This window comes from Chelonoidis abingdonii, chromosome 2, assembly GCF_003597395.2.
Source record: "Chelonoidis abingdonii isolate Lonesome George chromosome 2, CheloAbing_2.0, whole genome shotgun sequence".
Lineage (NCBI taxonomy): Eukaryota > Metazoa > Chordata > Testudines > Testudinidae > Chelonoidis > Chelonoidis abingdonii.
This window is the reverse complement of record NC_133770.1, coordinates 303487121-303513162: the sequence shown is the minus strand read 5'-3', so window position 1 is coordinate 303513162 and position 26042 is coordinate 303487121. Positions and strand designations below refer to the sequence as shown.

Genomic DNA, 26042 nt, shown 5'->3' with positions numbered 1-26042 from the left:
CTGTGTGTGAAATCTGACTCCAACACAGTGTTTTAGTAAATTAATTTGTTTATTTTATGCACCACAATATACAGAACTGCTTAGATAGCATCCTCTTAATATATAACAGTAGCAAGAAACTGAATAAGAAAAGAGATGGAGCTCTGTACAGGAGCAAGACGTCTGTTCTACTGTATGAACTCTTGTGCCATCTTCCTCCTAGTATTATTTGCAACATGGAGTAAATTTAAAACTGCCCTTACTGTGGTTTTGGCCAGCTCCTCCCCACTTCTCTGCTCATTTCTTTTGCTAATATATTTATGTCTAATTGAACTGTTCAGATTAGAAATAATATATACTCTTGATCACTGGAGATTTCAGTCATCACTTGTAAAGTTTCCTGAACAGCCCATTCTTAAAATAGGGAAATCCAGCCACACAGGGCTTCATTTGACACTGCTTCCAGCAACCAATAAAATAACCACCATTTGTCACTGAAAATTTAATTAATTTATATAGTGCTGTTAGCATGACAGGTAGGCATCTTGAAAACTTTAATTCTTTAAGACACAAATAAAACTGCTGTTGACTGCTGGCCCTTCCCCTATCTGTCATCCACATACCTGTAGCAGGGTTGCTGAGCTTGCAGCTCCTGCCCTGGTAGTTGTTCATTAGGGGTGCAGCATTATTTAAAAAAATTTTATTTAAAAAATGCCCTCCTCCTTGCCTCACCAAGGGGGCACCAACCACATGCAGCAGTACCCTCCACCCGAGCACTGCAACCCTAATCCTGGCTGAGTGCAGAGGGGAAGCTGGTGGTAGCCACTGCAGAGAGAGCCCACCCCACAATCACCCCACATATGGCTCCTTTGTCCCACAGGACTGGACATAGCACCCCACGCTTACCCTACAGCAGCAGCTCCTGTGTCCCATGGTTTTGGCCCATTGCCCTGCTCCTGGCATTGCAACCAGGCACATTGGTTCACAGCACTGCTTAGGTTTGGCCTGACTGCTCTGTCATGATGGAGTGTCAGGCAGGCCAAATGTGAGCGGTTCTGTGGCCTAGTCCACCTGGGCACAATGTCATTCATTGAAGTTTTCTCCCTCACCCTTCTCCCACCCAGTCATGATGGAGGGTCTGGCAGGTCAAATTTGAGCAGGTTTGTAACCCAGAGCATGCAGAGCAGGGAGACAAACCCAGACACATGGGACAGGAACTGCATAAGCTGCCGCTTCAGTATGAGTTGTGGACACAGAAAAAAAGTCATGGACAAATGGGAAAAGCAAAATATGTGACTTTTTTTTCCCTGCTGTGACAAACGTGCAGTCCTAGTGATCATGGAAGGCGCATCAGCTGTTTCTCAATCTCACTGGAGTTGGGAGGAAAACTCAGAAGGATAGTTCAAAGTAAGGGCACTTACTTCCTACTGACAACATATGCACCAGGTGAAACATGAGCTGGGCTGGGAAGTTGGGAGAGATTCTTCAGACAGAGATGGAAAAGACTCTTCAGTGTAGGACACAGGAGAGGAAGAGATGGTCTGCCCAGTCCTTTAGGATCATTTGATAACTGTATTGTAGATGTGGCTCTAATAGAGTTCTAAAACGCAGTTCTCTGCTGCATTCCTTTTTTTGTTTTTTGCTTGACTTTCTACCTTGCTTGTTGTTGCAGGAACTAAGGAGCAACTGACATGCATGACTTAGGCCTCAGCCCTTATATCTTTTGACTCCCCTTGTTAGAAACACAGTCCAAAGGAGTAAGGCAGCCACTTCCAGTAAGAGGTCTGGGTCTCTTTCCATAGTTACAGTTGTCACATAATGGCCTAGACTGCAGTTAAATGCCCAACCTCTGAGGCTGGGAGGGAGCCACAGTTGTAATGGGGAACTGAGTTTCTGGCAGTCATGTGGAGTAAGGGAAGGTGGCCAGAACTGATTCTCAAAAGTCTTGTTGCCTATTTTCAAAAGAGTTATTTCTCCCATCCCACAGCCTCTAAGATATTCTCCTATGCTGCCTTGCCAGCTGAGAACTTGAGCTTGCTGTGACTTTTTATGCATTTTTTTTTAATTTATCAAATGTGTTTATTTGTACCTCTGGGCACACAGATAAAAATATAAGGTCATATATAATTTCCAGCATTGAGATCCATTGCCACTGCTGCTGTGTTGCCTAAGAGAGAGTCCCAGGCTGAAGAACAGCAGACCCAAGGCAGCAAACCTTATGTACAACCCTCTTCTTTCTTTTTGACACCCACCTCCACTCACTGTCCTGCCAGATAATCCAATACCACAGCATGAACCATATAGGCTGGTCTGGGCCAGGCCTGGTACCAAAAACCTGAAAGAAATCTATGTAAGAAAAAAACATTGCTGAGCTTTAAGAAAGGATAAGTTACAGTAAAGCTCAGTTATTTCCTCCTTTTGTCTAAACCCCTCCTCCCTCTCCTGTCATCACAATGAGGGAACCTGCTAACACTTGAAATGGCTTATCCTTTGCTACAAATCCCTCCCTGAGAGAAAACACCTCTTCTTGGTGGTATACCCTCAAGATTCTGCTTGATGAAGGCTGCATTGTACAGGCTTGATTCAGTGCACTACTAAGTTGGCTAATTTAAACTAGAGACATCTCTTTATCCCAGCATGGCATGCAAATTCCCTCTGCTGCTGCCTTCCAGCTGCCTGCTCATGCCTCTCCCTCTAAAGCAATAATACTTCCAACTATTTTTAAAAATACCCATAAGGTTATACAATGCTAAGTATAAAAGCTGGACATGTGCCAATGGACAGGGTCATAACTACAGGTAAGGACAAAGAATTTACTCCAAGATCTTGCTCCTGGGAACTCAACAATCCTCCTGGTACCACATATGAGGAAAAAATGGACCACAACCTGAGAAATATCCAAAAATCAGCATTGTTCTTGTAAATGAGAATTATGGACTTCCCTGGCTTAGGGCAGAGCTTTGCATTATAGTTTCACCCCTCTCCGAATAATAGCAAGCTTGTTCTGTCTGCTGAGGAGCTTCCCTGTGCAGGTGATAAATAGACTCCACCTTATTTTTGTTTTAAACAATCTGTTGATTTAATTTTTTTTATAATTTGGATCCTATTGCAGTAAAGTTGCCTATCACCATTTAACTGTATGAGGAAATAATGCTGTAGGAGGCCAGTGTTGCACAGCTGCCCACTCAACAACATGAAGGAGTATTCAGTATATTACTAGTGTCCATCACTGAAGCATAACCTCCCCTTTTCCATTGACAGATAGTAATTCCACCACTGGAGTTGGGATTTAGGCAGCATTTCTAAGGTCATTTTTTGGTTTTGAAGGTCCCCAGGAGTTTGGGCATGAATTTCCCCATTTTCTTGTCTTTGGCATCTGTGTCATATTCCTCATCATTCTGAATTGGTTGTTCATCCTTCTTGCAGAAGACTTCAAACCTACTATACACCCTTTTCTCCTTTCGCATATTCTCCATCTTTTTCAGAAGGGTATCTCTATCCTCTGATGGTTGCCTCTGAAGATTCTTCTTATGGCTCCCAAAACTTTCTGACCTGCTAATGTTGCAGGTTTTCTCCTTCTCATCTTTATATTCCAAGCTGCTGGTAGACTTGGTAAGATCAGGATTACTTGTGGATGGTAGTTGCTTGGCCAGCTCAGCTCTGTTCTTCTGACTGTTGGCAGAAATTTGCTCCAGAATCACCTTTGTGTCATCACGGAGGTTACTGCTGTATAGGATGTTTGCCGTGGAAGAAGCAAACCGTGTCTGAGATGGCTGGTTGCTTTTGAGAGCAGATGCTGTTGTGATCCTTTGGGATTTCTCTTCCTCCATCACTTCCTGATAATCCCCCTTGGAAGATCGTTTAAGGCTCATGGTCTGCTTGTCAAACTTTCCACTCTCAAGATTGGTTTCTTCCTCTGATTTCTTATCACCCTTTGGATTCAGCAGCTGTTTCAACTTTAGTGACCCTTTCCTAAAAAATTCCAGTGGACTCTGTTCCTGTTTGGCACCCTCTTCCTCGGATTTATGGAGAGAGCTGTCAGACCCTTGGTTCTTGGATAAACTTTCAGGAATTGATGTGGTGCACACCCTAGCCTGCAGTTTCTTGAATTCTGCGTCAGCTAGTTCCAGTGTGTCTCTTTTGAATGTCAGTTTCTCCCTCTTCTCTGGCAGAGCAAGCTTCTGAGTGTCTCCTACCAATACCAGGTTCTCCTTGGTTGGAAAAGCAGGATTGCTGTCTGTGGAATAGAACCGAGAAGATAGTTTTTCCATTTTGCTGCTAATATTTGTTATAGGATCTTTACTCAGTGTGTCAAGGAGCTGGGTGGCTGAGGAAGACATACCAAACTGTTTCTCAGACTCCATGTGCATCTTATAACTACTGAAGGATTCTTTTGAGTCTAGCACCCTACTCTCCAGGATCTTGTATTGCACGGATTTGGTAGATTTTTTCTCTGCATTCTGAGATTCTTCCTGTAGAAAACTGGAAACAGCTTTGGTGTGACTAACTGTAGCGCTCTCTACGTCTTTGCCCACAGTTTTGTATTTCTCTAAAAGTTCTGCCACTTTAGAAGAGGTGGCTGCCTTTATAGTTTCATTGTCTTTTATAATCTCACTGGACATTTGCTCCTTTTGGATCATCTGAACCTTATCCATTGTCATATTCTGCTGATCTAAATTGGCAGCATTAAAAATCAAAGAAGATCTGAGCCTTGAGCTCCTCTGGATCAAAGGATTTATCCTGGACCTAAAGGAATCCTGTTTCACAAGGGAGGTCTCCTCGCCTGCTCTCTCAGTACCTGTCAATTCTTTGGTGCTTTCAATTCCCAATGATTTATTATTAAATGACATAGGAGACTTGAAAGATGGGATTAGGTCACTGGGGTACTTTGTGAGGGGCTCTCCAAGGCTCAAAACATTATTATATGACTCTGATTCCATGGGCATTGGGATGCCTTCGTCTCCTGGTTCAGACTGGTATGCACTCAGGTATGAAGAAATCCTCCAGTTACGCAAACCTGTTCTATTTTCCTGGGTTTTCTTGTCCTGATCTGGGTCCTGGTCTTGTAAAAACAGTCGTTGTTCCAGGCTCTGCTTCTGTGTGGGGGATGTCTGGCACATGAATTTCTGCCCTATGTTTTGCCTCCTTAGTGACATCAGCCCTAGTGGGCCATTCCCTGCAGGGTTCACCTGGTCAGAACCATGCCTCACTTCCCTAGAAGAATTTGAAGGCTCATAATCTAGCCTTAAGGGGAAACCCTCCTGTGGGAAGTGGGATTCAAGTTCTGGATATCTGGGGCCCTGTGCATAGTCCTCCAGTTCATTGAATCCTGGCCTACCCCCTCGGATTCGCTCAAAGAACCCCTGAGGCCTGCTGGAAGCATGGGGATGTTCAAATTGATATTGGTAGAACTGGTCCTTTTGAAAGTGACTGGACTGCATTTTAAAGTCATCCAGATTATTCATGAACATCTGCCTAGAACACTGCTTTGAAGAAGAAAAGTTTTCAAAGGTTCCTTCAGCAAAGCTGTGTCTCTTAAAGGAATCCAGCTCTAACTGCTTGGAGCGGAATAAACCTCTGACAGGATCTATCTGACAATTCTCCATTTCTGCCTTCTTAGAATACATGCGCATTGCTGACCCCTCCATAGTATGGCGCATCAGTTCGTCCCGTCTGAAGGCTGACAAGAAGTATCTGTCTGGATCAACTCTGTCCATGAAGGGTGGAAAGACATTGTCATCCCTCTGGAATAGCAGGTGTGGTTTCTTTGGAAAGAAGGGCATATTGTTGCCAAAGGGGGCCATGGTAAATGGGTTCTCTGCCTTCACCAAGACGTTGGCTGGAGGAATGAGAGGGTCTGACTGTGCAAAGAGAATTCGGAATTCTTCATCAAAACTGGACACCAACTCCCCTTGGAAGATGTGAGCGATGCTTCGATGAATCTTCTCAAAGGACCACATAAAACTGTACCAAGATACAGAAAAGATGAAATGTGGTTAATATCTAATGTGTTAAATCAGTGGCACCACTTCACATCCACCGTGCACTGAGTCTAGCCTTCTACTAGCACCAAGTACTACTCTGGCAGCTTTCTTCTGCCCACAAGAGTTCCCCCAATTAACACTTATTGATTATTGGGCATCAATCAGTTCCAGCTCTAATAGGCTCACGTTCTAAATTGAAAAATGCAACAAAGAGTCCTGTGGCACCTTATAGACTAACAGATGTATTGGAGCATAAGCTTTCGTGGGTGAATACCTACTTCGTCAGACGCATGTACCCACGAAAGCTTATGCTCCAATACATCTGTTAGTCTATAAGTTGCCACAGGACTCTTTGTTGCTTTTTACAGATCCAGACTAACACGGCTACCCCTCTGATACTTGGTTCTAAACTGAGAGATCTAACATATCAACTGGTAACTACAGAGAAGAGGAGACAGGAAAAAGGAGGATGAGGGTTATGGTAAAACATGCTAATATGACTGTTCTGTGCTGACTTTTTTTAAATTAAATATTTTAAAGTTATTTTAATACATACTTTTTATTTGTAGATAAAGTACTCATGTGTACACCACTGAGACAAGGACTCCCTTGCAAGAGCACCCCATTCCTCACAAGTACTATCTCACTCTCTCCACCAAGATCCATACAGCATGCTCCCTGCCTCGAAGTGGTAATGATTTTCCTTATCTGGGTTTTAATGTGGGGCCACTAACTTGAGTACCAAAAGCACTTAGTATGCTGTTTTCATCAGATTGACCTATCTAAGCTCAGAAGGATAACACAGGCATTGATGTAGTAACTTCCATATATTAGCATTATGCAATAGTCATTCCCATACTTGTAACTAGATGCTGATTTTAATAACCCACCCATCTTTTTAGCAACTTTAATTTTATTCTATGACAACACTTTGGTTTGATGCTGGGCTGAAATAAAACAATATTTTAAAAACCTGACCATGTTTTCTCAGGACACAGTCACTGACATGACTCAGTCCAGGCTGATATGTTGTGGCTTCAGCCAGGTGGTATTTGGACTTAATTTCCCTAGCAATGCTGATGTCTGCAGTGATTTTGAATGTTTAAATTAGTTGTAAAAGTTACTAACCTTTGTACAGATATTTTATGTCCTGGATATGAAACAAGCTTGGTTTTAGATTCTGTAGTTTCTTTAGCTACAGAATTACATATTATCCCTTGGAATAATAGTGCATTGTGTGCCAATTTTGAGCTTAAGGGATACAGCCTTGCCACTGATGTTTAGTTGTAACTGTTAGAGTGCCCCCTCTCACCGGCATCTCTTCCTAATGGAGACAGGGCTATGTCAATCTGTAGTCCCTCCCTACATCCCCTCACCTGTAGTTGCCACTCAGCACCACCATGCAGTCCACCAACAGGAACTTCTCTTTCACGTGCCCTTTGAAGGACATCCCCGTGCGGCAGTAATAGGTGGGGCCAGCAACTGTCCGAACCCTCAGGAACTGCAAACCAGCAGAAAGATGAAGCAGTGACATCCAAAGGCAGCAGCTGCTCTTGCCCTCCCTGCCTCCCCCCATTAGCTCACTTCTTCATACCCATCTCTCCCATAACATCAGCACTACCTTCTCTATTTGCCCTTCTGTCCAGCTACAGCAGGGGTGGGCAAACTTTTTGACCTGAGGGTTCCCCCTTCCCAGCCAATGGCAGCTGCGAGGGAGCGGTACCTGGAGGCAAGGACAGCACGCGGAACCCTCTGCCCCTACTCCCCCAGGGGCCACAGGGATGTGGTGCCATCGACTTGCAGCAGCAAAATGAGGCTCGCAGCACAACGGGGGTGACAGTCCCGCGGGCTAGATACAAAGTCCTGATGGGCCAGATCCGGCCCGCGGGGCATACTTTGCCCACCCCTGAGCTACAGTGTCTCATTATGACACTACACAGGCTGCCTCCCACCTTTATTTCCCCCTCATTACTGAGATAACTTCATTCTCCTCTGGCCCCTTACACCCATCAGCCTTTTAGCTCTCCCCCACCCCTCCAGCTCCTCAGGACCAGACCATAGGGTCCCAGCGATGAACCCGCCCAGGTCACCTCCACATAGTTGAGGTTGACTTTGCATTTAGCAGCTGTGTCTAGGAACAGCTGGGAGTTCATTTCATCCAGGAGGATATACACAGGGACCCTGCGGGCAGCAGCATCCAGCACCTCACTCAGCAGATCCACATCTGTGAAAACATCCATCACTATAGCTACCACCTGTGGGAGAGAGAGTGAGTTAAGGACAGTCCAATTTTAGGCCTACCTGCATCATCTCTGTATATGAGCATTCACTTGCAGCTGCTTACAGCACAGTCCCTCCCATCCCAACATCTGCCTCTGTTGTACTTGCTGCATTTCTTCCCCCTACCCTGATAGCACCTGCCCCGCTGGATCTGTTCTGTGCCCTACTCTGGCACCTGCCCCTTCTGAACTCACTTCACGTCACTGGAGTAAGAATTCTTACACTTTAAGGCCGGAAGGAATCATTAAGTCATCTAGGCCTGATTTACACCTAAAATGTAGGTCGACCTAGCTACATCACTCAGGGCTATGAAAAAATTCATGCCCTGCATGACAGCTAGGTTGACCTAACCCCATTGTAGATGCAGCTAGGTCTATGGAAGAAGTCGTCCATTGCCCTAGCTACTCTCTGGCGGGGGGGGGGGGGGGAGGCGGGAAGGGTTTACTACTGCAATGGGAAAACTCCTTACAATCACTGTAGTAAGTGCTGTGCTACAGTGGCATAGCGTGTAGTACTTGTAGTGTAGACATATCCCTAGTCTGATTTCCTGCATAACACAGGCCTGAGAATTTCACCATTACCTCCTATTGCCCATGATAATTGGGTTTGAATAAGCATATCTTCCCAAGCATCTAATGTCTGATTTGAACCATCAAGAGATGAAGAACCCAACACTTCCCTTGGTACTTGTTCCAATGGCTAACCACCATCACTATAAAAATGTGTGCCTTATTTCATAAGAACATAACGGCCTTACTGGTCAGACCAAAGGTCCATCTAGCCCAGTATCTGTCTACCAACAGTGGCCAATGCCAGGTGCCCCAGAGGGAGCACACCTAACAGGCAATGATCAAGTGATCTCTCTCCTGGCCATCCATCTCCATCCTCTGAACAAACAGAGGCTAGGGACACCATTCTTTACCTGTCCTGGCTAGTAGCCATTTATGGACTTACCACTATGAATTTATCCAGTTTTCTTTAAACACTGTTATGTCCTAGCCTTCACAACCTTTTCAGGTAAGGAGTTCACAAGTTGACTGTGCGCTGCGTGAAGAAGAACTTCCTTTTAGTTTGTTTAAACCTGCTGCCTATTAATTTCATTTGGTGACCCCTAGTTCTTGTATTATGGGAATAAGTAAATAACTTTTCCTTATTCACTTTCTCAACATCACTCATGATTTATATACCTCTATCATGTCCCCCCTTAGTCTCCTCTTTTCCAAGCTGAAGAGTCCTAGCCTCTTTAATCTTTCCTTATATGGGACCCTCTCCAAACCCCTAACATTTTAGTTGCCCTTTCTGAACCTTTCTAGTGCAGTATATATTTTTTGAGGTGAGGAGACCACAGCTGTACACATATCAAGATGTGGGCATACCATCGATTTATATAAGGGCAATAATAATTCTCAGTCTTATTCTCTAACCCTTTTTAATGATTCCTACATCCTGTTTGCTTTTTTGACCACCTCTGCACACGACAGGACATCTTCAGAGAACTATCCATGAATGACGCCAAGATCTTTTTCCTGGCTCATTGTAGCTAAATTTAGCCCCCATCATATTTATGTATAGTTGGGGATATTTTTCCAAAGTCATTACTTTACATTTATCCACGTAAATTCATTTAGCATTTGTTGCCCAATCACTTAGTTTTGTGAGATCTTTTTGAAGTTCTTCACAATCTGCTTTGGTCTTAATTATCTTGAGTAGTTTAGTCATTTTAATTTGTCTTTGGCTTGCAGCCAATTTGCTAAATTAAAGTGACCTTTAATAGCTGTTTTTTTCTCCCTATTAAAATGCTTCTACATCATAATCAAGTCACCTCTTAAACATCTTTTTGATAAGCTGAACAGATTGAGTACTTTGTCTCACTGTAAAGCATTTTTTTTCCAGCCTTGGAATCATTTTTGTAGTTCTTCTTTTTATCTTCTCCACTTTTTCAACACCCTTTTTAAAATGTCAACACTAAACCTGGATACAGTATTCCAGTATCGCACTCACCAATATAAAAATCACTTCTCTACACCCATTTACTCTCTCCATTTTATACATCTACAGTATGTCAGTGAGAGTTCATGTTCAGTAACCTCCATTGTGACCCCCTAAATCATTTTCAGGATTTACAGCTTTCTAAGATACAATTCCCCCATTCTGTAGATCAGGGATCGGCAACCTTTCAGAAGTGGGGTGCCAAGTCTTCATTTATTCACTCTGATTTAAGGTTTCGCGTGCCAGTAATACATTTAAACTTTTTTAGACGGTCTCTTTGTGTAAGTCTATAATATATAACTAAACTATGGTTGTATGTAAAGTAAATAAGGTTTTAAAAATGTTTAAGAAGCTTCATTTAAAAATAAATTAAAATGTAGAGCCCCCCCCCCCCAGATCAGTAGCCAGGATCCGGGCAGTGTGAGTGCCACTGAAAATCAGCTCACATGCTGCCTTCTGCACGTGTGCCATAGGTTGCCTACCTTTGCAGTAGATATTGCCTATATACTTTAAAGTTAGCAATGGGGGAGGTGTCTTTAAGCGATCTTTTGGCTTCTCATGTTCTGAGACCATGCAGAGTCCTGTGTAACCTCTGGTGTAGCATAGCTTCAGGGCTGCTCTAACTTATGCAGTTTCCTATGGTCTCTTGGCAGCAGAGAATAACTGTAGTATAGTGAATGCTGGCCATGCATCCAGCACGCTCCCTGTCCCTCCCCATGCCAGGGACTGGGAAGAATGCCAATGCAGAGCCTTTACACCAGCTCTACACAAACTAGGGAGGCCCCTGTATGAGCGGAGTCTCAGGCAGCTGTTTCCAGTCCGGTAAAGCCTGTTTCAATTGTCAGAATGGCTTAAGGGGTCCTGAGTGTAATTTTGCACAGGGAATCAAAGAGGGAATCAGTGCAGAGCTGCTGCATCCTGCCCCATCTCCTTCAGCTCTGTTGATTCCTGGCCTTTGTTCGATCTTACCTGTTGTGCAGCTCGGATCATCCTACGGGCTTCTTCCTTGATGCTGGGATTGTCTGGGGGTGGTGGCTGCACCAGAGTTGTTACCTCAGTACCCTTGAATCCAAAGACCATTGGCCAGCCCAGATCAAGCTCAGGGACAGCAAGGTCAGAATTCATAGGCCAATAAGTCCCAGAGGATCCATCTATGTCACTGCCATGAATGGCATCCATGCAGCTGCTTTCCTGGTTGGCATACTGAGGCTTCTGGAGATGCTGAGTGATGTGCTCTATCTCTGTGCTGCAGAGAAAGTCAGGGGCTCCTTCTTCATCCAGAAAACGATGATAACTCTCTTGGCCCTCCTCAGCTAGCGCATCCAGAGCCAGCCGGTAATACTCCTTGTAATGGGGTGGCAGGTAGTTAGGGTCCAGGGGGTTGTCCCCCTGTGAGGAGCTCTGGGACCGGCGAGCCATGAGGGGCAGGGGAGCTGTAGGAAAGGAACAAAGAGCAGGGAGCTAATAGCCAATATTAACCATCACCCTCATCCCCATTGACACCTTCCTCCTCCCAAATGGGTATGTGTAGGGATCATGCATAGTAAAACAGTGAGAGACAGCGAACAGATGTCAGGTGCACTGGGTAGTAATTACTGTATATACAGCTTTTTTTGCAGTATGTGAGGTAGCATATCAGTGTTATAGTGGCTTGGAAATTGATCTCTTGACAAGGAAATGGGATTGTATGGTCACCTACTAATGTGTTACTTTGACATATTAGCATATATTTGTTCAAAATTATGGTTGGGAGGATGGTGTAAATTGGGAAGGTGTGATGGTGAGTGATAAGGGATTATAAAGCAGGATTCCTTAGGTGTTCATTTTCAGGCTTTCTAAAGTTAGATCTTTTTTTTAACAATCTAGACTTTTTGTTAAAGCAAGTATAATTTGTCTAGGTATTAGCTGGATGTCAGTGAAACACACTGTCAGTCTCTCTTTTAAATTAATTGTTTTGTGAAATTGTACTGGATGAAAGGGTACACACATACATACCTGTGCACCTGTTCAAGCCCCTGGATCCTTTAAAACTGGAAACTATAGCCACCAGGCCACATGATTAGGAGCCTACAGGAAGCTAGAAACAAGACATCCTGCCTCTGGGGAGGAGTACCTGGCAAGAAGGACTTGGGTACATTCTAGTAGCTAGGAAGGGTTACTAAAGAGAAAGGTATGGTCTCTTCTCTCCCATCTGATGGGAGCTCGGAAAGCTCAGGTTAGTACCCAGCCTTCACACTTTATTTACTCTTCTTCTGAAATTTTTATTTAAGAATAAAGCCAGAACTCAGGGCAAGGTCTTGGATTATGGTTCTTGGAAGCTTTTTTTCCTACCTTCCTCACTGGTTAGTTGCCCGTTAGCTTAGGTTGTCTTTAGGAATTTTCCCTGTTGTTTTTTTTTTTCCCCTCCTGTGGTCCTGAAGTTGAAATCAGGTTTCCTTTTTTTGCAGGCCTGTTTTGCCTTCTCTGCTCTAGCCTAGTTGTATGGAGGTGGTGGTTTGTTGATGTTGTGAGTTACATTAGGAGTTTACTTGATGTTGGAGTCTGTGTAATTCGCGCACACACTTTTGTCTGTCTGGGTCACAATTTCTGCTGATGGTTAGAAGATCCGAAATTTAAGTTCCTTGTTTATCTTTATGGTATGGGACAGCTATCCTAATCATAGTATAGACTAGTTTGGTGTGTAGCGGTGTGTGTGTGTGCATTATCGCTGTCTCTTAGTATGTGGGTGTATGGAATATTGTCTTGCTGTCTGCCTTGTATATATATATCTGTGAGTCTGAGAGAGTGCTGTCATGTGTGCGTGGTCTTGCTTGTGCTTTAGGTTGGGACAAAAAGCTTTGAAGTGTAACTGAAAGGCAACTAAACTAGTGACATGCCTACGTGTACTGCAGAGCATCTGGAGCCTGACTCTGAGAGGGTGGAACTATCCCATGATTCTCACTGGAGCAGTAACTCCCAGCCCCACTGTTCCAAGGGCCCTGTCAATGGCCAGCAGAGAGCTCTCTGTAATAAGAGAAGAGTAAAGAGGGCCTGGGCCACCCACCCAGTCAGAGACACCCCTGTAGCTGAGGTAAGTACTGTGGCAGTTTTGGCTGCCCTCCCTTTCTCCTAAGGGAGAGGGATCCCATGCTGCTTATAAAGGGTGGGGTGGGGTGTTTCAGATCTGCTGCTCCTGGAGGGAGAGGAGATTGGGGACCCAGAGTATAGCCCTTGCCAATCTGGGAAAGGTGAGGGGACCCTTATTACTGTGAGAGTGGGGCTATAGTGCTGAGGGATGAAGCCACAGGGAACTCTGTCGTGGTGTTTCTAGGCCTCACGATTTCCTAATCCAGTGCTGGGTGCAAGGTGTCTCTCTTGTGTTTTGTGTATGTTGGGGATGTCCTCTTACTGTCAGTTGTGCACATGTCAATGGCTGGATGAGTGTGGCTCAGAATGTTATATGTCCTAGACAGACTTTGTGGGGGGGAGGGCAGAAAAAACTATTCTGATCATCTAGGCTGAACTTCAGCTTAATAAAGGCCAGAGAACTTCACCCAGGGATTCCTGCTTCAAGCCAAATAACTCCTGGCTGAGGTAGAGCAGCTCTTCTAGAAAGATCCAGTCTTGATTTACAGACTCCAGGTGATGGAGAATTCCCCACAGCCTTGGGTAAATTGTTCTGATGGTTAATTACCCTCACTGTTGTTACCTATCAGCTCTGTGTTCTTGGGGAAACCCAGGCACAATACCCAGCCTGTCTGACCCATGAGAGACCTCCTCCCCACCCCCCAGCCTCTGCTTGAACCAAAACCAATCACAAGAAAAATCTTACAAAAAGCAATGAAAAGGCAGTGAGAGACACACCTAAGCCCCTGGGACAAAGGTGACAGGATTAAGGAAACTCCTCTAGGCTCATTTGCATCAAAGATGGGACAAGGAGGCATCTCCATTAGCATACAGAATAGAGAACAGAGATTCCAAGGCAAAAACTGCATGGAAAAGCAGGGAAGCACTGCATGATGGGGGATCCTGTCTGCCCACCTCCAGCTCAGCAGTTATCAGACCAGTTCTAGTAATAAATCCTTTACTGGGCTCCTTACTGACACTAAACTGGGAGGAGTGGTAGATATGCTGGAGGGTAGGGATAGGATACAGAGGAACCTAGACAAATTGGAGGATTGGGCCAAAAGAAACCTGATGAGGTTCAATAAGGACAAGTTTAGAGTCCTGAACTTAGGACGGAAGAATCGCATGCACTGCTCCAGACTAGGGACCAAATGGCTAGGCAGCAGTTCTGCATAAAAGGACCTAGGGGTTACAGTGGATGAGAAGTTGGATATGAGTCAACAGTATGCCCTTATTGCCAAGAAGACGAATGGCATATTGGGCTGCATTAGTAGGGGTATTGTCAGCAGATTGAGGGACGTGATCGTTCTCCTCTATTCAGCATTGGTGAGGCCCCATCTGGAGTACTGTGTCCAATTTTGGGCCCCACACTATAAGAAGGATGTGGAAAAATTGGAAAGAGTCCAGCGGAGGGAAACAAAAATGATTAGGGGGCTGCATGACCTATCGAGGAAGGGCTGAAGGGGAACTGGATTGGTTTAGTCTTGCAAGGAGGAAAGAATGAGGGGAGATGTGAAATAGCTTCTTTCAAACTACCCTAAAAGGGGGTTCCAAAGAAATGATCTAGATGTTCTCAGTGATAGAGATGACAGAGACAAGGAGTAATGGTGATCTCAAGTTGAGTGGGAATTAAGTGTGGATATTAGGAAACAGCTATTCACTGAGAGGTGTGAAGCACTGGAGATGGGTTCCTAAGGGAGTTGTGGTTGGAATCTCCTTCCTGTAGAGTTTTAAGGTCAGGCTTGACAAAGCCCTGCTGGATAATTTAGTTGGGTCATTGTCCCTGCTTTGAGCATGGGAAGTTGGGACTAGAATACCGCCTACCTCCTAAGCTCCCTTCCAACTCTGATATTCTATGATTCTATGATTTAAAATAGTGAAGCTCCCTAACTGCGTTGTGAGCTCCCTCCACAGAGCACCACCCCTAGCCAGGAATGAGCAGTTCCTATTGTCTAGCCTGAACAAAACAACTTTGGTATACTCCCCTGAGCCATCAGTTTATACATAAACAAATCTAGTGTTCTCCCTTGAACCACTGTTGTTTCTCTACAAAAACCCCTACCCACGCTCAATAAGTGTTCTGATGCCTGGATCCAAAATCTGCATCAGTTCCATTGGTACTTCATCTTCTCCTGATTGATCATGCTGGGGGCTCTGCCTGTCTCTAGCACTCCGGACCCTCAGCTATCACCACCACCTGGGACCTCCGATCGATTCAAGCTTCATGGAGTGGTGAGAACCTACCTCTCTTGCTCTCTCTCGGTACAGCCTTCTGACCCTGACTTGTGTGATCAGTTATAGTTTTCTAAACCTGACTTTTACAACCAAATTTAAGTTAGATTTAATATTATAACTGTTTTGTTTGTTTGGCTCCCCTATGGTTATTACCTGGCAATAAATAATTTCCATGGTTAAGCTGGTTGCTTCTTCCCCCTCCTCTCCCAGGGGTGTTCTTTGGCTTCCTCATTCACTCTGCAGCAACGCTCCTCATACCTAAGCTAAAGAGCCCTGCAGTGCACAAAAATCCTGTGGGGTTTGTTCATCAAGTGGGTTATTGCCAGAACAATTGTAACTCGAAAGTAGGGATAGCGATGGGCTGAACCTGGGACATATGAAAGTGGCAGCATGGAAGTGCTGCTCCACCCAGTCTGCTGAGTCCAGGAGCATATGAGGATGGCAGATTGAAAGTGCTGCTCGACCCAGCCTCCTCAGGCATGCTCTATTCTGGTGTGGTGCCCAGGGCAGATGAGGGTGACAGCTTGGGAATGCTGCTTGACCCAGCCTACTCAGTCCAGGGACATATAAGGGGTCAGATTGGGAGTGCTGATTAACCCGGGGGTGGGTGGGTGTGTGTGAGAGAGAGAGAGAGAGATTCTGGGGCTGGAAGAACCCAGCTCTGGGGAAACAAGGTCCTGCAGGATAGCTCCATTGGGAGGGAACTTGCAGCAGGGAGAAACAGCTCTGTATGAGAACACAAGTGACACAAGCAGTGCATTGATAGAATTACAAAACACCCCCCACCCATCGCCTGAAGAGTAACCCTAATAAATGAGCATACCTCCAAGTAATGGGCAAATTTGGTAACACTGTTAAAATCTGCCCCTTATTTCTAGTCTGAATTTGTTTAGCTTTAGTTGCCAACCATTGGATTTCTTTCTGCCTTTTTCTGCTTTAAAGAGCTCTCTACTAAAAGAAATTTCTTCATCCTGAAGGCATGTGTTAGACCATGATCAAGTCAACTCTTAGCCTTCTCTTAGTTAAACTAATAGAGGGATAGCTCAGTGGTTTGAGCATTGGCCTGCTAAATCCAGGGTTGTGAGCTCAATCCTTGAGAGGGCCATTTTAAGGAACTGGGGTAAAAATCTGTCTGGGGATTGGTCCTGCTTTGAGCAGAGGGTTAGACTAGATGACCTCCTGAGGTCCCTTCCAACCCTGGTATTCTATGATTCTAGGAGTTGTTTTCCAGACCTCATATTGTTCTTGTGCCTCTTTTCTGAACCCTCTCTATTTTTCAACATCTCTTTTGCAGTGTTGACACGAGAACAGAACACAGCATTCCAGAAATGTTCCCACTAATGCCATCTACAGAGGCAACATCACTTCCCCCTGTGTCCTATCCCTACCCTCCAGCATATCTACCACTCCTCTCAGTTTAGTGTCAACCGCAGACTTGCTGAGGGTGCAATCCACACCATCCTCCAGATCATTAATGAAGATATTGAACAAAACTGGCCCCAGGACCGTCCCTTGGGTCCCTCTGCTTGATACCGGCTGCCAGCTGGACATGGAGCCATTGCTCACTACCCATTGAGCCCAATGATCTAGCCAGCTTTCTATCCACCTTATAGTCCATTCATCCAGCCCATACTTCTTTAACTTGCTGGGAAGAATACTGTGGGAGGCCATATCAAAAGCTTTTCTAAAGTCAAGGAATAACACGTCCACTGCTTTCCCCTCATCCACAGAGCCATCCATCATGGGAGCATCATCTTCACTTTGTCACAAATGGCTCAGGTATGCATGTTATCTAATGGGTGTCTGGAGTATTTTACTGTCAGGTTTGTGTGTGTGAGGAGCGTTTCTTCCAGCCTGACTCAGAGCAGCAAATAGTGTGTCAGTTGGCTGGGGCTTATTGTTAGCGATGGTGCACTGGTTTGCGAGGGGAGATAGAACTAACTCTCTACTTGTGACATGTTGTATAAGTGTTGCCTGGTATTAATTCTGGTGTATTTCTGTCAGTCTTGTCTCTAGGACAGGGGATGGTCTTTACTCTGTGCCACAGACAGCCTACTGGGGCCTTAACTGGGACCTCTAGAGTACAAATAATCTGTAGAATGGCGCTGTCCTTCACTGTATGTCTATGCAATAGGAGAGTATCCTCTTGCTGCATGTACACTGGATACTCTGTCTTCTGTACTGCTGGCCTCAGCTATTATTAATGCAGGGTGACTGCTCTGTCCTGTGGGGTTGGTGGAGGCTGAATGCAGGGTGTGATGCTGGAGATCCTGGCGGGAGCTGCAAGCAGGAATGTGTCCCTGAGGCCGAAAGCAAGTGTGTCAGCAAGGGAGTCAGAAAGCCGATGTGTCAGCAAGGGAGTCAGCACTGGGACTGGCTGGCGCTACAGTGACTTTCAGTTAAGCCGCTGTTTTCCATGCTGACAAGCTGGGCCTGTCTGCCGGGCCTGATGGCTAGGGGCAGAGCATGCCACCTCCAGCAACAGCAGGAACAGTCAAGGAAGCCTGGAAAAGATTCCTGAGGTGTTGGAAGGGGATGGCAGAAAGAGCCTGATTTCCAGGTGTAACACACACCTTCTGGGTGTGGTGTTCTGTCCCATCGAGTGGCACCAAGATCAATTAGAGAGAGAGAGAGAGAGAGAAACTGAGTCTGCTCTACAGCCCTAACTAGCAGGCCTTGGCTTTTCGCTCATGCAGTAGAGGCTCATGCATTTAGCTCCAGAGGTCCCAGGTTCAACCCTGCCTACTCATGACAGGGCTCTGTTGGTGTTGCACCTGGACAGGTTTTTTTTAAAATCAGAATGACATGTACAAAATCTGGAGTTTGTTCTATTGCACTTTTGTCAAATGCTCTAGAGAATGTGCAACCATCAAATTTCTCCCAGGTTTGTATTCAATTTACAAATCATACATTTGTAGCTGAAAAAATAATCTGTGTATTCTGGGACAGGGGTGGGGGTTGCCTGACCCCTTTTAGCACTGGCAATAAGTGGACTATGATTTGTTTCACATAATACAGACCTCACATAAATATGTTAAACTTTTTGTACCCATGGACTAAGGCCAAAGCTTTCTTCTGTATTTGAGCATATTAACACCCAGTTTTTGTTAATCCCCATGGTGCATAAGCTACTGGTATCCAATTTTGACCATACTGTCATGTGTCAATCTCTTCCTTGGCAACATCTGGGGACAGCTTAGTTTTGTGCTTACTGTCACGGTACATCAGAACTGGGTCCTCTAAATCAGGGGTGCTCAAACTACGGCTCATGGGGTACGTCCAGCCCATCAGACCTTTTAATCTGGCCCTTGAGCTCCCACCAGGGAGTGGGGGTGGGGGGCTTGCCCCGCTCCGTTCATGCCATGGCTCCATGCAGCTCCCAGAAGCAGCAGCATGTCCCCCTTCCAGCTCCTACGCGTAGGGGCAGCTGCAGGGCTCCACACGCTTCCCCCGCCCCAACTGCCTCCCCTCCCCCAAGGACAATGGGAGCTTCAGGGGCAGTGCCTGCAGACGGGGCAATGCACAGAGTGCCTGGCCGCGCCTCCACATAGGAGCCGGAGGGGGGACATGCCGCTGCTTCCATGAGCTGCTTGAGGTAAACGCTGCCCAACCCCACTATCCTGGCCCTGATCCCCCTCCTACTCTTCAGACTCCCTGGTCCCAGCCCAGAGCACCCTTGTACACCCCAAACCCCTCATCCCCAGCCCACCCCAGAGCCTGCACCCCCAGCCAGAGCCCTCATCCACCCATCCCGCACCCCAACCTTTGCCGCAGCCCGGAGCCCCCCTTGCATCCTGAACTCCTTATTTCTGGCCCCACCCCAGAGCCCGCACCCCCAGCCAGAGCTCTCACCTCCTTCCGCACCCCAACCCCCAATTTTGTGAGCATTCATGGCCCACCATACAATTTCCATATCCAGATGTGGCCCTCAGGCCAAAAAGTTTGCCCACCCCATCTCTAATTCCTTCAGTTTCTCTATATTAAGATTTGCATCCCATGTTCATTGGACAGCTTTGCATAATACAGCTCAGGTTGTTGGTTTGGGCAGCTAAAGTAGGTATAAATTTCCCTGCATAGGTCAGGCTTCCAAGAAGTCTCTGAATTTCTCCCTTGTCTACTGGGAGTAGGCATGTTGTTGATAGCCTCAACCTTTCTGTGTTAACTTCTCTTCCAGGTTTGTTATTTCTGTTGCACAGAATTTACATTTTTGTTCAGCCCATCAGCTCTAGACAAAGATGTGTAGAGCCTCTGGTCATGCTCTTCTATTGTTTTGGATCCCTTACTCCATGCCCCTCCCTGATGAAAATGTCATCTATGTAAACCCTAGTATCCTCCATAGGATAAAAAAATTGTTGTATTTTCTGGTGAAACACGCTGGGTGTTGAACATAACCCAAATGGCAGTCTGCAGAAACAGTGTCTCCCAAAGGGGGTACTGAGTATGCACAAATGTGCTTTATTTTCCAGTGGCCTTTGCCAGAAGCCTGCTGATGCATACCTCAAGAGTTTAACAAAAAAGTAATATTTAGCATCACCCATCTTCTCCAAAATTTCTCCCCTTGTAGATAGTGGAAAATGTTCCCTTTTTAACATGTTAGGGGCATTAATTGTGAGATGGTTGGGCACTCCCCCTTTTTTTTAATTTTATTTTTTTTGTACTTTGAGATCTTCCCTATTCCCTGAGAAACATTTTCAAACTCTTCCTCAATTGTTTTGGTTCCCTGATCCTCCCTGAGTGCATCTTCTTGATGAGACCAATGGCTTGACATACTTTTAATTCAATAATAGGTACACTTTTCCCTGGTACTGTTACAAATTGGAGAAGAGAGACAAGGAGGGTGAGGTAATATCTTTTATTGGACCAACACCTGTTGGTGGGAGAAACAAGTCCAATAAAAAAATATTACCTCACCAACCTTATCTCTAATATCCTGGGACTGACACGGCTACAACTATACTACATATAAAATTGGAAAAGATAGTTTGTTATTTACCTGTACATTTAGTTCACGTACACACGTAGTGGGAATCAGCGCACCACTGGAAGGCCTGAGGTTACCTGCTACTGTAGCTTTATCTTCCAGTGACTAACTGTTTCTGGCAAGACACTGGCTTGTGTATCAGTGTACAACTTAAAAGTAATGTCCCATTTGCTTCCAGGTTGACAGTCCAATCATCTGCTGCAGTGGTCTCCATTGCTCCTATGAAGAATCCTCTGAGCTAATGGTGCTGTTGTCCTCTTTGCTCATGCTGGACACTCTCTGCTAGTGCTTGCAAACTCTTGCAAAGTGATGTAAACCATTAACTTTTTGCCTTTGTTCCCACATTCCAGGCACAGTCTTAACTTGTACTTATTGCCACAGGGTATGTAGCACCCTGTGCTGTTTTTGCTGGATTTAGACTCTGAGTTCTGTGTGCTTTTTTTCCTCCTCTCTCTCTTCCCCCCTCTGCTCCCAACATGGTATTTTGGATTCTCAATCATAGCTGCAGTGTCAGAGCACTGTCTGCCCTCCATAAGCGTCATTCTGTACTGGGCAACTTCTGTAGGTTGGCAAATTCCAAATGCCTGTCAAGGGTTAATTGTGGATCTTCTACTAGTCCCTGAGGTTACATCTACACTGTACTAAAAAAAAACAAACAGCAGCACTGAGTCTCAGAGCCCAGATCAGCTGACTTGGGCTCACAGTGCTCAGGCTGCAGAGCTATAAAACTGGACTCTGGGACCCCCTCCCCTCATGGGAGCCTGGGTGCCAGACCAGCCTTGAATGTCTATGCTGCAGTTTTATTGTCCTGCAGCCCAAGCCCTGGGAGCCTGAGTCAACCTGTGTGGCTGTGCTATGGGTCTGTTATCACACTGTAGATGTACTTTGCGTATGTGTGTGTGGGTTGTTTGGGGGGTTTTTGTTCCAGCATCAATCATAATCTGCGGTCAATCAGGGACTCAATCTTGCAATTTTGGGGAGCTCTCTGAAGATGAAGAACCAAATTCTTCTATAGTTTTACCTTCCTTTGGACCCTGTGATTAAAAACGTATATTTAAAATGTGTGTTACATAGAGTGCAGTACTTAAAATTCTGTACTACAGTTTCATACTAAGACTCTTCTGCCAGCGTTAACAGAAGATTATTAAATACATCAAGTGCTTCAGAACCAGCCACTGTTAATAATAAGGCTACCTTACAGCTGTCTTCCTCTTTGTTGGAACCTGTTGCTTGCAGACAGAGTGAAGCCCTGCCTGAACTTCTTACAGTTTTCTTTCACATTTTCAGAGTTTCAGCTCTGCTGGAACTTCTAACTGGTCCATTTTCCCCTCAGGGTATTTTCTTGTTTTCTTTTTAGTCCTGGTACCATGTGATGTTCAGTGATCACTCAGTGCTTAAGGTGCTTGCAAAAGATCTCATTTATTGTGTCTGGTTCCAACTGGCTGTGCATTACAAGAGCTTCACAGTGCTCAGCTCTTAGAAGCATGGAGCAAGAGTCTATGCATCACACTTGTCCAAGATGGGAACCTGATGTTTTGCTGCCATGGAATCCGGGACATCAGATGGAATTGCAGGGGCTATAAACACCTTCAGGAGCATACTGTTGTGCTCCTGCAATGAAACTATCCTAGCCCTGGACTCCAATCAAAAACTCATGCTTGGGTATGTCAGAGTTGAAGGGACAAATGTTTCTAGGTCTTTGGAGGCAAAGCTCCAGAAAAATCAGATCAACATGCTCAGAGATTCTGTTAAACTAAACAAAGAATCCTGTAGCACCTTATAGACTAACAGATGTATTGGAGCATAAGTTTTCATGGGTGAATACTCACTTCGTCAGACACATACCACATGAAAGCTTATGCTCCAATACATCTGTTAGTCTATAAGGTGCCACAGGACTCTTTGTTGCTTTTTACAGATCCAGACTAACACGGCTACCCCTCTGATACATGTTAAACCAAAGGATGCCAGATTTGTCAGACCAAAGGAGTCTCTGTACTGCTGGCGGTGTGTTTCTGGAAGGCTAGGGTTGTCATGTATCTACAAAACCTGTGCACAGGTAACAACACATGGAAGAGACATCTGACAGTGGGGTGCTTTTTAGACTTGCTGACAAAGCCATATAGGGTAACCAGACAGCAAGTGTGGAAAAATCAGGATGGGGGGCTGGAGGGTAATAGGAACCTATGTAAGAAAAAGACCCAAAATCAGGACTGTCCCTATAAAGTCGGGACATCTGGTTACCCTAAAGCCATAACAAGGTTCAATGGGTGGAAGCTGAGGTTAGAAAAATTCCATCTTGAAATGACACAGTTTCCTAGCAGTGTCATTAAACATTGGAACTACTTGTTGAGAAGGTGGTCAACTCACCACCACTTGGAGTTTTTAAACAACATTAGATATCTTTCTAAAAGATAAGCTTTAATCCACCTTCTGGGAGAAATTCTATGGGTGGCAAAGTGGGGGGAAGGTCAGGCTTGATGGTCATGTTGGTTCCTTCAAGGGCTGTGGGAAGAATTGGAAACTCTGCATTGCCTCAACCTGCTCATAAGTCTTGCAACGCTGCATTAAGACAATGAGTAATAAAATCTCCAGCTTCAGTGCTTTATCTGGTCACCTGCAGGAGTCAGGAGGGAAATCCCTCCCCAGATGTACAACTGGCCAGGTGTATTTTGGATTTTTTCACCATCCTCTGAAGCATTAGATTGGCCACAGCTGGATCTAGGATGCTGGACGAGGTGGACCAGTGCTCTAAGGTGGTACAGAGAAATCTCTTTTTAGGTGCCTGGCTAGTGTGTCTTGCTTACATGCTAAGGGTCAATTTGATTGCCAAATTTGGGTTTGGGGAGAATTCCCCCCCCATGTCAGATTGGCATGGACCTTTAGCATTTTTTTTCTGCTTCCTCTGCAGCAGGGGGCATAGATCATTTACAGGGATCACCTGGGCATATCTCACAATCAACTCCCTCTCATTGCAGAGGCCTCTGGCAATGATGCCACCCTGGTCTCTCTTGTTCTCTGCCTTTGGCACACAATTGTTTAGCCTCTTGAGAATGAAATCTAATGGCCTGTGATACATAGGAGGTCAGAACAGATTAGCTAATGACCTGAAATGCCATGAAACTCTATCATCGTCATCCTTTTCACATCATCAGGTACATAAGGTAGATGTCAAAGAACACCAGTTGTCCCTATCCTGGGCTAATTTTTCCAGGTCTTCTATATTCAGATGTAGTAATGCCACTCCAGCCATTATTATGCTACAGAGCGTGGCTGTAGGTCAGTGTCTCATCAATTGCCCTAGGATCGCTGAAGAAATGCTTTTTTAGGTAGTCTATTAACAGACATTCATAAAGCGGCAAAGAGTCCTGTTGCACCTTATAGACTAACAAAAGTATTGGAGCATAAGCTTTCTTGGGTGAATACCCACTTCAAAGCGGGTATTCACTCAAGAAAGCTTATGCTCCAATACATCTGTTAGTCTATAAGGTGCCACGGGATTCTTGCCGCTTTTTACAGATCCAGACTAACATGGCTATCCCTCTGATACTAGACATTCATAAAAGATGTCTCAAATATGTTCATCTCTTCTTCTTCCGTACTACTTGTATTGTTATAGCTAGTTGAACCTCTTGGTTAATTATTCTATCTATACATTTTATATTGAATATTCTATGGATGGACTCATTCATTTTTCCAGGACTCTGCTCCATATAAGAGGACATTTAGGACTTTGCAGCTACAAAGTTTTTGCATTTTCTAATCACACTGGACTTCCCTACTGTATGAAATTTTTGAAATACAACACTTGCTTTGCATATCCTGGACCCTACAGCAAATGTGCAATCACCAGTATTGTGATTGATGCTACCCACATGTAAATTTATTAATAGATCTTCAAGGCATCACCTTCTTCCAAGTAGATAAAAACATTGGTAGATAAATTTTATAATTTCTGTCTTTGATGTATTGAGATGACCTATTTGCAAGATCATTCATCTCACTGCATTATCTTCAACTGACTTATCTATAAGACAGATGTCATCTGAAAAATTTTAGTCTCCAAGCTTATCATCTATCTTATCCATGCAATGCCAGTTTCCATAATGACATCAGTTGCTTGACAAAGTTGATAATTGGAAACTATGGCATATAATGAAATGAACCTCTATTCTGTATAGCATCTTTCCTTGAAACTGTCCATCGCCAGGTACTTCAGAGAGTTGTAGCTATTACTATTTACCAAACCAGCAAGAAACTTACATAACAAAGAGGTTTCAGAGTGGTAGCCATGTTAGTCTGTATCAGCAAAAAGAACAAGGCATACTTGTAGCACCTTAGAGACTACCAAATTTATTTGAGCATAAGCTTTTGAGGGCTAAAACCCACTTCATCGGATGCATGCAGTGGAAAATACAGTGTGAAGAGATATATACACAGAACAAGAAATATGGGTGTTGTCATTCCAACTATACCAAGAGTAATCAACTTTTGTAGTGATAATCAGGATGGTCCATCTCCAACAGTTGACAAGAAGCTCTGAGTAACAGTAGGGGAAAGAAAATAGCATGGGGAAATTGTTTTTACTTTGTGAATGACCTATCCACTCCTAGTCTTTATTCAACCCTAATTTAATGGTGTCCAGTTTGCAAATTAGTTCCAATTCTGCAGTTTCTCATTAGAGTCTGTCTTTGAAATTTTGTTGTTGGAGAATTGCGACTTTGAGGTCTGTAATTGAGTGACCAGGGAGGCTGAAGTGTTCTCTGACTGGTTTTTGAATGTTATAGTTCTTGACATCTGATTTGTGTCCATTTATTCTTTTGCGTAGAGACTGGTTTGGCCAATATACATGGCAGAGAGGCATTGCTGGCACATGATGGCATATATCACATTGGTAGATGTGCAGGTGAACAAGCCTCTGATAGTATTGCAGATGTGATTAGGTCCTATGATGGTGTCCCCTGAATAAATATGTGGACAGAGTTGGCAATGGGCTTTGTTGCAAGGATAGGTTCCTGGGTTAGTGTTTTTGTTGTGTGGTTGCTGGTCAGTATTTGCTTCAGGTTGGGGGCTGTCTGTAAGCGAGGACTGGCCTGTCTCCCAAGATCTGTGAGAGTGAGGGATCGTCCTTTAGGATAGGTTGTAGATCCTTGATGGTGCACTGAAAAGGTTCTAGTTGGGGGTTGAAGGTGACGGCTGGTGGCTTTCTGTTACTTTCTTTGTTGGACCTGTCCTGTAGTAGGTGACTTCTGGGTACTCTTCTGGCTCTGTCAATCTGTTTCTTCACTTCAGCAGATGGCTACTGTAGTTGTAAGAATGCTCGATAGATATCTTGTGGGGATTTGTCTCTGTCTGAGGGGTTGGAGCAAATGCGGTTGTATCTTAGAGCTTGGCTGTAGACAATGGATTGTGTGGTGTGTCCTGGATGGAAGCTGGAGGCATGTAGGTATGTATAGCGGTCAGTAGGTTTCCAGTATAGGGTGGTGTTT

The 26042-nt window shown here is 44.8% G+C and overlaps 1 protein-coding gene across 1 annotated transcript in view; it reads right to left on the bottom strand.

Annotated features, from left to right (window-relative positions):
- Positions 1 to 67: 67 nt before the first annotated feature.
- FAM83H (family with sequence similarity 83 member H) overlaps positions 68 to 26042 on the bottom strand; it is a 51860-nt gene continuing 25885 nt past the window's right edge. The window contains exons 2-5 of the mRNA XM_032787265.2: positions 11202 to 11665; positions 8054 to 8218; positions 7340 to 7464; positions 68 to 5943 (exon numbers count right to left, since the gene is read on the bottom strand). Coding sequence (XP_032643156.1) covers positions 3288 to 5943; positions 7340 to 7464; positions 8054 to 8218; positions 11202 to 11651 — 3396 coding nt within the window. The 5' untranslated portion in view covers positions 11652 to 11665 and the 3' untranslated portion in view covers positions 68 to 3287. The remainder of the gene's footprint in view (positions 5944 to 7339; positions 7465 to 8053; positions 8219 to 11201; positions 11666 to 26042) is intronic.